This window comes from Vidua macroura, chromosome 4 (genome assembly GCF_024509145.1).
Source record: "Vidua macroura isolate BioBank_ID:100142 chromosome 4, ASM2450914v1, whole genome shotgun sequence".
Taxonomy (NCBI): Eukaryota; Metazoa; Chordata; class Aves; order Passeriformes; family Viduidae; genus Vidua; species Vidua macroura.
Window position 1 is genome coordinate 1,202,358 of NC_071574.1, and position 14,490 is coordinate 1,216,847.

General features: G+C 43.7%; 1 protein-coding gene across 6 annotated transcripts in view; it reads right to left on the reverse strand.

Moving 5' to 3' along the window:
- Positions 1-14,490, reverse strand: part of UGT8 (UDP glycosyltransferase 8) — a 35,882-nt gene that overhangs the window by 2,417 nt on the left and 18,975 nt on the right. For all 6 annotated transcript variants that reach the window (XM_053975730.1, XM_053975731.1, XM_053975734.1 and 3 more), the window contains 3 exons: positions 3,770-3,912; positions 2,205-2,281; positions 860-1,079 (listed from right to left, as the gene is read on the reverse strand). In XM_053975730.1, the coding sequence (XP_053831705.1) occupies positions 860-1,079; positions 2,205-2,281; positions 3,770-3,912 (440 nt within the window). The remainder of the gene's footprint in view (positions 1-859; positions 1,080-2,204; positions 2,282-3,769; positions 3,913-14,490) is intronic.

Consider the following 14,490-nt stretch of genomic DNA (forward strand, 5'->3'; position numbering starts at 1 on the left):
GGGGTTGGTTTTGCAATAAACATTTCCGCCCCGGTCCGGAGTTTCACCCAAAACTCTTGGTTTTTCACCCCGGCAGCTGATCCTGCCAATTTCTTCCTCTCCTGTCTGCAGCTTATTTATACAGGACTTGCCTTTACACCAAGGATAATTGCACAAGGGGAAGGTGATGCAACTGATGTTATCAAGGTCGCCATCAACATTCCCCCTCTCTGCCGCTGCCCTGCTGCTTGCTCCTGACAGCAATCTCCTTTCCCAGAAAGACTCAGCTGCCATGAAAGCAAGAAGCATCAATAGCACCACGCTCCAAAATTAGGGTTAGCCCAATACAATATACTGCCAGATAATCCCTCACTAACTTTAATCTGGATATGAGTGATATTACGAGCCAGAACAGGAAAATAACACTTGAAGTACAACTTTTTTTGTAATAAAATCACAGAACTTAAGAGTCACACTTCCTGAATACCTCCCCATTCCAGCTACAACCCAAACCGTGTACATATCTCTTGCTAGAGGCCCTGCAGGCAGCACCACAGCCAGACTGCTCGTGTGGAGTAATCAAGACAGACACAAAGGGACCTTGGTCTGCAACACGGAATAAGTTGGGACAGGTTTGTTTCCATAACCTCTGTGCCCTCCACATGGCAACTGCTACAAAGAGCAAGCGAGACAATTGAGTTTTGGTGCTGAGCAACAAGCCCAGCACCCACACAGAAACCTCAGCTGTTAGGTAATCTTGGGAAATAGGACAAACACCCAGACTTGCCTCGACTGTACACACAAATAATAAAATGCAGTTTTTTTCCACTGCACAAAGGTTTCCTGTCCATTCACACACAAACAATCGCTCGTTCCATACCTGGGGTCATTTATAACTTTTACTAGGGCTTCGTACAGCTCACTCTCAGTCATGGTCTTCCAGTTGAGCAGTATTCCCATCCCTTTGGCCTGCACACGGGTCATGGTGTCGTAATGGTCTCCAAAGAGGGGAATGCCCACCACTGGGACACCGTGGTACATGGTTTCAAAAATGCTGTTCAAACCTCCGTGACTGAGGAAAGCTTTAATGTTAGAGTGACCTGGAACCACAAGAGGCATGAAGGTTACAAAATGCACTTCCATCTCCTTTATATATAAAGTTGTTGAAGCACCTGGGTGCGACAAATTTATCACCATGTTTCTATAACTGCAACTCAGGCAGGTTAAAATTACTGCAGCTTGTTCTGAAGTTCTACCTAAACCCACTCTGCTGAAATTCCTCATGCATTAAATCATTTCCTTATACACAGAGAGAGAACGGCCAAAGTAAAGAAAGAAAATTCTCATGTGTATGAGTGGTGTAAAATGATTAATGGAGTAATTAATATGCATTGCCTACTCCTGAGTAGCTGCAGGTGCTGATTCCAGCAGGTTCAGCAGTACACGTGAGCAAGGGGGAACACACTTCTGTAGGGAATATAATTTTTTTTCATGGCAGGACAACTGATGTCACACTCTCCCTAAAGCTTCACATGCCTTATTTGAGGCTAGCAAGACGTAACAATCAGGGCAACAGCCTCATGTGATGGAAAAAGCAGCCTGCCTCAGAGCAACCCTGTAACCAAAACAAATCTACCTGCTCTAGGAGTCATCTGCCTACTCACTACGTTCTCCAGCTCACACACACACTGATGCTTAATGCTACTTAAGCTCCCATCAGAGCTGTTTTGGGAACACACAAACATCCAGAAGCAGTCAAATATTCTGTGGCCTCTCAGATCTGCAAGGGGCTTAAGTACCCTTTGACAGGGAAGACAATGAAAAATAAAATATCAAGTTTCATTTCCCCCTGAGAACTTGAAGCACCTCAGTTCATCAGAAAGGTTATCGGCTTGCATCACGTACCCAAGTTCTGGTAGAGCTTGCTTGTCTTTATAAAACAGTATTTACAGACCCCTAAAACTTACTCTGATGCTCAGTTCTATGACTCCTCCTTGAACAGTGTTTGAACTCCGGGAAAACATGAAATTCATATCAGGGAAAGACAATTAACAGAGAGGTGTTCAATTCCCTCTTCAGATCCTAATTTAATATTCTTGCTCCATGACTGGCATGACAGAAATTATCCTGGCTTTATAATAACTGCTAATTCAGTGGAGTATTTTTGAAAGAACAAACTGAACTCAAGAGAGAATATGCAATAAATAATGGAAACAGATACTCACCAAGGAGGTCATTTTGTGGTAACCATTCGATCAGCTTGGTATTGTTGCCTAAATTCCTTGGTTTGTTTCCTGAAAACCTAAACCAGTAACATGAAATGGAAACAGTTATCAAACCCTCCAAAGTAACTACTAAAGGATAGGTCTGTTTTGTTCATGTTTAGTGAGGACTGGAACTGCAACTTCAGAAAGAACCAGCTACACACTGCAATTAAGCAAGACATACATCTTTACAACCGGCTTGTACTTCTGTATGTCTAAAAAAAGCCTAAATTATTTATGCAAAGTTATATAAAAGCAATTAATTATGTTACTGGCTTGCCCTCCCTAGCCAGAAGGGCATAGAATCTACAAAAATCCCTTGATTTAGCATCACGACATTGAGACTGCCAAGCAGTACTCACCACTTTTCTGTCCAACATACAAGTCCGTGATCTGAGGAACAAAACCAAACCCCAAATCCCAAAAAAACTCCAAATCACATTTGACTGATGTATAAATAGCTCAATTTTAATAGAAGGCTTGAAATGAAATTGTTGGGTTGGCATTAAAAAAGGCTGTACTCAAGAAAAATCCTCCAGATTTATTTACTACAAAACAGGGATGCTTCCCAAAGAGACATATTCCAGGGAAAACTTAGTAAAAGGAGAGAAGAAAAGCAGTAAGATAAAGTGGAATTATTAATTAGAAGCCAAGCAGTGTTGTGGGATTCATAAGGAACCAGTGGCTCTACTCCAAACTAAAACTGATGTCACCTTTACTACCACAGATTCTGTGCCACAGCCTAAAAAATTCACATTTTTCCTATTCATTAGTGGGATTTGATCCTTGAACTACACACAGCAGCAAGGACATCCCCTAAAATATTGTGAGGAACAGGCCACCAAAGCTATTAATACAGCTCCAAGACTGTGGCAGGGGTGTGAGATACCTACATGAGGTGTAAGATACTGAATATCTGAAAAAAAAAAATGGTTCACATGAGCTCCACCAAATTATATCAGTGATGCTTGATGCGAAGCAGAGCTGACTAAATGGTTTTTGGATTTTTACAGGGAATTGTGAGCACCACTCAAGATGTTTTTAGAACTAAGAGAACTTCTTACTGATTCTGACTCCTGAAAATTTCCCAGAGAGAACAAGCAAATGGAAAAATGAATAATGAAAGCCTGTGTTTACACATAAAAAAGGAAAATAAGCCTAAAAAAGTGAGGGAAAGGGGGAAGAAGAAAAAAAAAAATGGAGGTTTTTAATCATCAGGATTCATTCTTGAGCCCTGGGGTAGTTCCTTCATCAAAAATACGGACAGCATGTCCTAAATGTTATAATCTTTGCTTGTTTTCACTGTCCCCAATCCTTCCAAGGGTATAAACTCAGCCTAGGAGTGTAAGCACGCCTTATTCTGCCACGACAATAACTACTTCTCCTCGTTACCAGGGTATTGCAGTATTTTCATGCCAAGTGTTTTCCAGGAGGGTCACATCATCTCTGCCACCCAGGCAGTCTCAACTCCAGCGGGAAACAAGCACGCTCCAAACCACCCCAAGTTCCTGCAACACTGCCTTTACCTCCAGATGACCCTCTGGGGCAGCCTCGCCAGGGCGCGTGCCAGCTTATTGGCGATGTCTTCCGACAGGTACTTGACTCCAGCGCCGAAGGAGACGAGGACAAAGCCGCTCTCGTGAGCGCCGTTCACCCACGCCTGCAGCTCCTGCGGAAAACAGAGGTCGCGCTGAGCACCGCAGAGGCAAAGCACAGGAACAGTAAGCAAACGTGGCTGAGAAAGAGCAGTTGTTGGCGCCTTTGTTGCTTCAGAAGCCAAGGTTCACAAATCCCAAACACTCTAGAAGCCACCGAGAACAATGGCTCACGATTCAGAATCCAGGGCAGAGGCCACCAACAGCAAAATGCTTCCGTGTTTGTTTTAGCTTCACTATTAATCATCAGCAGCTTCAGACAATTTGTCCCTCCCTAACTGAGCAGTTGACACACATTCACAAGTTAACAGGCTGCATTTCACCTCAGCAAAGCATAAGTAGATCCATCTCATAGTATCAGCCTGGAAGCCCTGCACTGGAGAAGTGTGAATGAATGAAGCCCGGGACTCAGCTGTGTCATTTCCAGCCTTTAGCAAAGTGAGAGTGCTTCAAAAGCCTTGCTTTGCTTTCATTTATATAAAAAGAATAAACACAACTTGAAAGAAGCCAGAGCTTCTTCAAAGACACTGTCAGTTTCTACTGCTCAAGGAGTAAAGAAAACGTACCCTTTACTTTTTAAAGCATAGACTTAAATTCTGGGTTTTTCCTAACACAACTGTTAGCAGTGGAAACAAACAAAAAAAAAAATGCTACAACTGGCCTATCAGTCAGATGAAGAGTATCTCAGGATATGGTTTAATTCTGGTCTCATCAAGTTTAAGCACAAGCCTGCTCAACACCAGTGCAGCAATAGGAAATGAGCAGAGAGAAAATGAAGAGCCGTGCTCACAATGTGCCTCTTGTCCGGGTAATAAATAGGAGGGCAGACAGGAATGGAGTAACGCCGTGCTATCGTATCCGAGCACAAAATCCAGCACACTGCACCAGGGGCTGTGCACTGCTCTCTGCTGTAAAGCAGAAAACATTTCCATTTTCTTTAAAATACACAGCTCGTCCTTCTCAGTGCACTCTTTTCCGTTTTTTTATTCATGTGGAGGGAGAGGGAGAAGGCAAAGGAGGGGAAGTGGCTCTGACCTGCCTCGAAGCTGAATCATTTATTAGGGGCTGAACTTCTGACACCAAAGTTTCCAAGTGGTTTTGTGATTTATTTAAAGCTCGTCCTTGAATCCCACTCCAGGACCTAAGGCACACTGCAAATGTCATTATATTGCAGTCACTGTCGTGCTTCAGCTAGTTACATCTTGAAATCTTTCCCATCAGCTGTGTAAAGCTAAAGAGAAGAACTTTTTGTGGGCTCTAGGACAAACCATTCTGAAAAGCCCAATATTCACAGGCCCTGGTCTTCACAGGGCACTCACCCATGCAGAGGGGCAGATTCCCGGAGGTTTCCAGAGTGCCTTCCTGATGACATCTCCCTGATAGAGGAGCTCAGGAAGCCACAAACAAGGTACTGGTGCTGGCTCTCAAACCTACAGACATGGCAGACCTTGGGACGCAAAGGTCTGGGCAGCCTTGCCTGCAGTGACTGTGAGATGGAGCTCAGGATACCGAGGCAACGTGGCAGGCAACAGCAGCGTCTCCTGGGCTGCAAGAAAGCCAATTCCAGCCTGGAACAATCCCATGAGACACAGACCTAGAAAGACAGGCTTGGGAGAGCATGTTCCAGCACCATTTCCTCCGAGCTCAAGCATGGTCCATGCTGATGATAAGCAGGAGGCCAGCAAAGGTGGCAGGAAGATAAACAAAGATGTAAAAAGAGAAAAAAAAAAAAAAAAAAAAAAAAGAATAAAAACATTTGAGTCAGAAACAGGGACAGGTGGAATATCCAGGCACTGCTTGAGCAGGCAGGGATGGGGTTTAGAAAGCCAAAGCTGAATGGGACAAGGGACCTGGTGTCAAAAAGTTCCAAGTGCTTCCTGCTTTCTTCGTTTTAGCCTTTATTGGTTTGGCCTTTGGCAATGCCAGAGCAGAGGGAAAGTCTAAATAAACTGGACATAGACTGCTTACACAGGGCCTGATAGGATGAACCCAGAAATGCCAGGTGTCGGGAAACTGGTGTGGAATGGGGGGGAAACAGGATAAACAGCAAATGTCACTTGTGTTTTTAAAGAGGAAAATCCACAGAGCAGTCTACTCTGCCTCAATTTGATCCCTGAAAGTGATGGAAAATAATCCTGGACCATCCTGGCATCAGAAGGTCCTACCTGTGACTACCTCTGCTGGGCCAGCCACTTGATTCCTGCTGTTGGAGATGAGCCTCTTCTAGCTGAGAACTGTCTCCCAGTGCCACTGCTCCTCTGTGCTTTATGAGAAATTCTGGGAGGCTTCACAGATCCCATGTGTTCACAAAGTAGCGATTACATTTCATTATAGGACCATAGAGGAGGTATAAAGATTTCCCTGTAATGGAATTCCTAAAATAGCATTGAAAAAATCCCCATGCATAATAAAAAATCGCTGCTAAATACTTATAATTTTGTGTAGAAGAATGATGATTTTTAAAAAAGGAACTTTCCTATGTCACCTGCAGACTTTTGCATTTTGTTGTGTGACAGCAAAGTGACATGCTCTGTGTTATGGTGGTTTCATAGCCAAGCTTCTGTAATCCTTCCCTTTGAAGGTAATCCCACTGCTTCAGTGGAAAATAACATGGACAAAGGTGAATTTAAAATCTTGACAGGCAAGACAAGATCTGACCACCAGGCTGAGAGCATGTTCATAGTATTCAACAGGATTACATTAAAAAAAATAACTGGAATACAAAATAACAATCTATATCAACAGAACCTCCATATCCAGACCAGAGCTGGATGATGCCTGGCCAAAGCTGAAGAACCTGATGCTGTCCTTGGAGTTTCTTTTGGAATGTTAAATTAGGAAGAAAGTAATGAATTCCTCGGGGTCAAAACTGCCCAGTGCCAACCTCAAGAAGACCCAGAGAGTTTAATCTCAGCTTGCTGTGTTTCGACATCCACGGAAAGGTTCTTTCCTAGCCCAGATTTTGTCTATGCTTTACGTGGTAGTGTTAGCAAGAGGAATTGCTTACCTGCCCTCTGACCTGCAGCGCCTTTCCAATCTGCTTGCCCAGAGGGGTGCTGGACATCGCTGCTGCGCATGGACTGTGGAAAATCAACCACAGACTTGGCAGGACGAGGGTCCTTCCTGCAAACATCTGTGTCATTCCTGGCATAACACAGCCTCCATTCAAGGGGATCGCTACAAATGTAGGGAGCTGGGTAAAAATTAGGCAATGGAAAACAGGGAACTGACACTGCATCCTCTTAGAACTCCCTGAGTTCCTGATCTGGATGAGTCCATTCTTTCCAGGTTCCTTAAACTTACTGTAATTATTTCTGTGACAGCTTTTTAGCACAGAATTTCTAAGCAGAGGATCAAGTGAAACTGAATCCAAGTGAGTGGCATTGCCAGGCCTTGGGTTTGAAGACACATCTGAACGTGCTGGTACAACTAGCCAGGCCATGGCACAAAACCTCAGTATCTTCCTGTATTTTGCCTGTTCTTTGTGCCGTATACAAGGTGTAGCTGTGATACCCACAGCAGATAAAGAGCACGCTGTGCTCTTGGCACATCTCTGAAAGGGACTGAATACTTCAGCAGCACTGTGACTATGGCTATGAATGTTACTTCATTTTTGCATGCACACTCCTAATGCTGACCAAAGAGAAGCTGGGAGCAATGCTCACAGAACCTGAGCACTGGGAAAGCACGCACTGATGCCACGGAACAATTCTGTCTGCCTACAATTTCAGCAGCCTTCAGTCACCTTCCTACCTTTCCACTCTCTAGGACCATATTAGCCCTAACATCCCCCACAGCAGCCTCGATGAACCCACAAAAAAGCCCTCAGAGACAGCCAAGTTCATCCCCCATGAACTCACCCCCTTCTTCCCCTGAAATCCACTTACACTTTTGACCTCCAGCACATTCTGCCCCGGCGATCTAATTACTCTCCGTATGAAAAGGCACTGAGTCAGGATGAGTCATTAGAGCCGCCCTCATTAAAATCAGCATTCCCTGATCGGGCAGCGCTTCACGACTCCTGCCTTGCAGCACAGCCACCTCCTTTTGCCCACTTTAAAGGATTTTCAGGTTTCCTGTAAACTCAGGACGGTTTTCTTTTAACACAAGGAAAGGAAACTACCATTTTGGAGGTCTAACCTACAGGAAAAAAACCGGGGGAGGGAGCTCGTTACAGGATGAGCTGGTTTGAGCCTTCCTCAAACTCTGGTTCAAACTTCAACTGAGCACATAAATGAGAAGTTAATTCAAACTTAAGATAGACATCATCAGGACATGCATTTCTTTAAAAGGCTCTTTCTTTCAGTGACTGGGAGAGAACACCTAACCCTCTCCCTCACCCCAAAATATGTGTCATTTTCAGGTTTTCTTTAAACTGAGGCAAGGGCTTTTCCTTCTAAGTCTTAGCACAGCCAAGAGGCACAAATGCCCCTCATTGAGGCTACACTGCCAGCTTGACAAACCTAGCAGTGACTTAGGCATCTGGCTTTCCCCTTCCAAACCAGCAATCACACCTTAAGGAATTAAAACCCCCAAACCTCGATGAACTTGACAGCGAAACTGCCAACAGAAATTCTGATGAAAAATAGAACAGACAATAAAGAGCTTGTGTACATCACGTCCATTGAAAGTGTAGGCCTGGCAAGCCTAATACAGCACATTCACATTCTGAACTGAACTGTGAACTGTGTTTTCCAGCTCAGTTTTGTTTTTCATCCACTTACAGCTTTATCCACGTTCATAATAAAGGACTACCTAATGCACCTATTATAACCAATTCAAATTTTCACTTAAATGGTTTAAAAAATAATAAATAATGCAACTATCACCCAATACCTATATTAATTACCATTTTCACTAAAGTTATTTTAAAAAATAATAAAAAATGCCTACTAATGTATAAAAAACTTAAAGGGCCTCTACTCAGAACACTGTGCCCAACCCTGCCAGGTCTCTGCTTGTTTCCATCTAAGTTCTGTGCAAATCCATGTCCTTTGGGAGAAATAGTACAGGACTCTGTGCTTGCATAGGGACAAGAAGCACTTATTGATCCGTGCTGTACTAAAGGAGCGAGGGGGGAGGAATAAAGAAATAAAATCCATCTTTGGACCGATGTGAGACAGGAATGCTATTGTGCCAGCCCCACTGTGTGGGTTTTGTTCTGCCTGGTTGTCTAATTAGCCATTCTCTGCAGGCCCCGGTGCTGAACACACAGCTGTGAGCAGGGAGTGAGGGCCCAGCTGGCAGTAACCAGTGGTGCCTAATACTGAGCTTTGTTTCAGATAAACAAAGTGCACAAATACAAACATAACCGGGTGTAATATCCGAAGCTTCCCCTGTTCAGCTGCTCCATTCAAATGTGCAATAGCACAAGCGCCTGTTCTTCGAATACGGTTGCAAACCACCCTTTCCCCAAGGCAGAGCACAGGCATCCTATGCAACTTCTCCTACAAAATGCTGCTTAGAGCAGACAAAAACAGATCTATCTTAAAATAAGAAGCCACATTAAGCCATCTTTAGAAAGGACATACTCACTGATAAATTAACAGAAAGGTACGAAGAACATTTTTTTGTCTGTCCAAATTTTTCTGCTGTCATCTGAATAGTACTTCTCTCGTGTGACATAGTTAAATTCTGTATTAATACTTTTTTATTTCAGATTTTACTAACACAACATATCAGAACAGGTGGTCTAAGGTCATATAGGTGCCCTTATACAACCTTTAGTATCACAAAATGAACAGGATCATCTAATATAACCTGAAAGTAATAAAACCCCATAAATCCACAGCAAACTCAGGGAGACTATCACTCCAGGCCAAGTAAGCTGTTTGTATTTACTTGCCATGAATTTTTAAGTCAGTCTAGAACCAAAAATAGGAGTTTCTATTTGCTCGGAGCAGCAAAGGACACAGAACAGGCCAGTGCACACCGAGGGCACGAGGCAGAGGATGGAGTCAGCCTCCCTGACTCCGCACATCCAGCTGCTTCTGCTGGCTCCGCACTGCCCGGCGCCTTGCTCACGCTCCCAAGGTTATTTTCCACTGACTGAATTCCTGCCTTTTAAAAACTGTGGCCACCAGGCCTTGCTCCCTTCCATATCACCCATCTTAATTAAGTTCTTAGTTCAATTGAGAGCAGACACGCAGCTCCCAAAGAGGACAGGATCCTCCCGAGCCTCCATTTACCTCTGCATTAATAACAATTTAATTCTTCTCCTCCCTGGGCTTTATTAATGAGCTCTACCATACAAAAAGCACATGCAGTTAATATGCACACATTTTTTTCATATCTTATAATTCATACTGGCACAGAGTAAGGTAACTCCAAAAACAATACCTTGTGCCCATTAAAGAAGTGTACTCAGATTGTGGCATTAGACTAAATCTCTGTTTTCTTGCTGGCTAAATAGAAAGAAACTTGCTACCAGTTGGGAAACAAACTCTAAAGATCTGAACTGTTTCCTATCAGAACCTCAAACAGTACTAAGTACACTCACCACATATTAATCTGACAGTGCTGTTCACTTTTTCAACATTAGACACAGATTCAGCCCTGCTGAAATACAGACAACTTTTTCCTTTCAGATTTTTCACTAATTATTTGCTGTTTATATATATATATATATACAGTCTGCATCTGCCTTCTCCAAAATACAAGGAGTATAAAACAAAAACAAGACAAGTCTTTAAAATCTTACAAAGCTTTCCAGTGCCTAAAATGTTTTATTTTCTTATCCCAGACCTTTCCTGCCTTTTCCCATTGGGCATCCAAGAGGGACAGCAAGCTTAAGTCCATTTAACTTCAGAGAGGAATGTAATTCACAGTCCAAACCAGTCAGGAAATGCAGCCCCCGAGCCTGTGCTCCCGTAGCTGAGCCCCCTCTGGAGTTGCAGGCGTATCCAGTGCAGCCCCGGGAACAGGCTCTACCCAGAGCTAGAGGTCAACCGGGAAAGTGCCGCGCAAGGACTTCCCTGGTGCAAAAATCCATTACTCACCAGACCTCTGGCAAGCACCCTGGGAAAGCAACCTTGCCTTTCACATGAATGGGAGGAGTGGAAAACAAGGAGCTTGCCCTTCAGGAGAGGTTATTAAAATCACTGCAGAGAGCGGCGGGTGCAGCAGAGGGATCCTCAAACCCAGGGCTCCAACTGGAAACCTTGCTGGCATTACCCCACAGGCAGCATTCTGTTACAAAACAGCCCCAAAACCCACCTTCCTAAGCAGGAACGGAAAAGGTGACGATTATCAAATGCAAATGCAAACCAAGGTTTTACCAACCCTCTCAGTTGCTCCAGATGGAGCAAAAAACTCTACAGGAATTAAGAAAAAACAGTATTAAGTACCGAGATTGTTTTTACTTACTCTGTCTACAGAACATAAAGTCAAATTAAATTGCTGATAATACAGTTAAGAAGAAAATTGAGAAGCAGCTAAATTATAAATACAGCCCTCTGTATTACAGATACTGACAAATTCACATGATAATCTCATTTAACTGGGAATTTTTGTCTGTCATTGTTCTAGTATGACACCTGTGCTCTGTGGATGGTAGGAGATAAGAATTCTAACCGGGAGCTTTAAATCCTTTAATCTAATTATATCAATTTCTTCATTTTCCTCTTTAGATAAAACAGCTTTTCTTTCTTCCTGGGGTTTATCTCCGCCCTTCTTTTCTTTTTTACAGCTTTATAAATACATGTAAAGTACACAATACCCACATATATTTTAATATTATATTTACATAAACAAGCCACCAGTCACCAGTATTTCTTTGAAAAGCCTACGATCAGCTGGCTTCCGAGCTTGTGCAAGACCCACATCCTCCACCCAGACTCCCCTTGCTCAGGGCGAGCAGCAGAACACGCTGCCTGCAGAATTCCCCCCGTGAACAGCCTGGGAAGGCTCAGGAAGATGTCTCCTCACAAAGCTGGACACACCTCATCTCCCAAAACAAGGTATTAGCCATGAACAAATTATCCACTTCACCTTTAAGCAACTAGGACATCTGAAAAGCAGCCTTGATTAATGATTTTTTTTTCAAGTCAGTAATATTAATAATTAGGTTTGCTACTTGTAAATGTCAAGTTTTGAGTATATCCCAACTTCCCAAATTACAGGAATATGGTACCCAAACTCAAGGATATTACTAATACCCCAGAAAAAAAGAACACCCTTTGAAATAAACTCCAATCTTCTGCTTTATGTTATAAATGGGAGAAATATGGGAAAAACACTGGCTCATTATTTGTCCTCCATGGAGGTCATTCCTCAAAATTTTAAAGAGACACTTAGCTAAACCACTGCAGGTTCCCAAAATGAATATATCTTGTTAGTTTGTGCGTTCCAATATGAATATGACCAATTAGAATATTTAAAACCACAAAGCCTGTTTACAGTAATAGCTTATTAAAGTGTTGCGTTGCTAGGGTTTTGGTTTTTTTTTTTTTTGGTATGAGTGAAAAAACCAATCACTTCTCTTGCTTTTAGCTTTCATCATCTGACCTATCCAACATCTAAGGTCTGGAACTTCTGTTTTCCATTCCCAATACAAACAACTGCTTGAACTCAAGAAATAACCACCCTGAAGTGTAATCCATGAATCAAGAAAACTTGCTTTTTGATGGACAGCACAGGCTTGCTGAAGGTTTGGTGCTCCTTGGTCAGCTCATGGGATGCCAGCTTTATGCCTGGCACATGCACCTGGAGGACCTGCCTTCCTCACAGGTTTAACTGGAGACACTTAACCAAGCTCCAAAATCAGCCCTGTGTCCTTTTCCCTGTGTCTTGCACTAAACAGACAGATGCTGAGTCACATTTCTTCCCAAATTTAAAATGCAGCAGTACAGCAGACCAGACACGGTTCACCAACCCAGTCCTGCTGTAGCAGCTGAGACTGGACACTACAGTTTTAGGACTGTAGGTACCTGGAGAGCTCACACTGAGCTTTCTTGTGGATCAAAACGTCAAATTCAGGGGGGGGAAGAAGCTTTATCTAAAATAATTTCAGAGCCAAAATACATGATCATACAGCTCACTACAGAATTTACACAGTGCTGCATCGTCTCCATCATCCTCAAAAGACTTTTTGCTTCCCCAGCTGATGACCGCGTGCATTTTTAGAACAGCTCTGGAATTGCTTCACATCACCAGAAATTTACTGTCCAAACAGGTCTGTAAGAACCATTGCCCGGACTTTAAAAATAATACTGAAATGATGTTGCTACGCCATGCACAACAATCTACTGCTACAGTCTGCAAGGGCTTACAGATGTGTCCTTGAATCTGAATGAAGGAGAAAAGCCAGGTTTAAGGAATAAAACATCTCTTGATTCTTCCACCTCTTTTTCAAGATACATATCAGTATCAGCTAACACACCTAGTAAACATAAACTGTCAGCAAGGCTCAGGGAGGGAAAAAAAACAAGAAAACAAACCAGAAAAACCAAAATACTTTTTAGTGAAGGTATTTCAAAGGCACCAATTTGCTGCATAGACTTTGATCTGTATAATAACGAGCTCAGATAAGAGATGCCCACGGAGGAGTGAGGAAGTTCCTGTAATTATCTGTTGACAGCTGCGACTGTAAGGACAGCTTATCACTCCAAAATGAGAGCACCCTCCTCTGCAGCATAAATTCAGTTTCCTCACGGACTGAATACTTCCCAAGGCAGCTGCATGGAACACTCCTCGGCTTCCTGCGCTGATTCAGGGACTTACCAGGCTGATTAATGCCTAGTTTGCATCAACCTGGTCACAAGGTATAAATGCCAGAGCAGAGGTTTCCCTGCTGTTGCTTAAAAGGGTGTCCCTTTAAAAATCCAGCTTCATTCAGGTCCCTCTGGAGAAGTGTAGTGAGGAAGAGGCAGAAGAGCCTGTGATTTTCCTAATGGCCAATGACAGTTATCTGAAAAATACTGCCAGGGAACACTATACTCTCAATCGTTTAAGTCACTGATGACCTCAAGGACTTGATAGCCAGTCTGTCTCAAGCTTTTCATCTTGACTAATTCTGTTCGCACTGTGCTCCAAATAACTCAGCATATGGTTTTATGAGATATGTACACAAATCCTGGACTCTGCACCCATCACCTATAAGCAAATAAAATTTCACATGCATGTGGAATAAGTCACCTTAAACCAACTCCTTGTCTTTTACTGAGCAGCACAGGACGCTGTGCAAGAAGCACCATCCAAACCCAGTGAAAATGTCGCACTGGCTCTCACAGAGCACAACTGAGTCGCCTATGCAGAGCTTTGCAAAGCCACCATCAGCGCTCCCAGCACGGCAGAGCAGAGTGACAGGGTGTGCTCGGCTCCATCCATCTGCGGCAGGGATCCGAAGGGGCAATGTGCCATCCCCAGGCACTTCAGCCGCTGCCTGCCCAGGTGAGGCTGCCCCTGCCCTGCCAAGGAGGGAGCCGCAAGGCACCGCAGGGAGCCGGGCAGAGCGGTGACCTCCAAAGGAGCCGCTGCTCTCGCCGCCGGCTCCCCCTCCTTGGCACGCCGATCACTGCGACTTCCCGAGGGACACTGCGCCAAGCGCAGCCCGACACCGGGGCACTGCCCGGGAGGGAGAGCAGGGAGGAGGA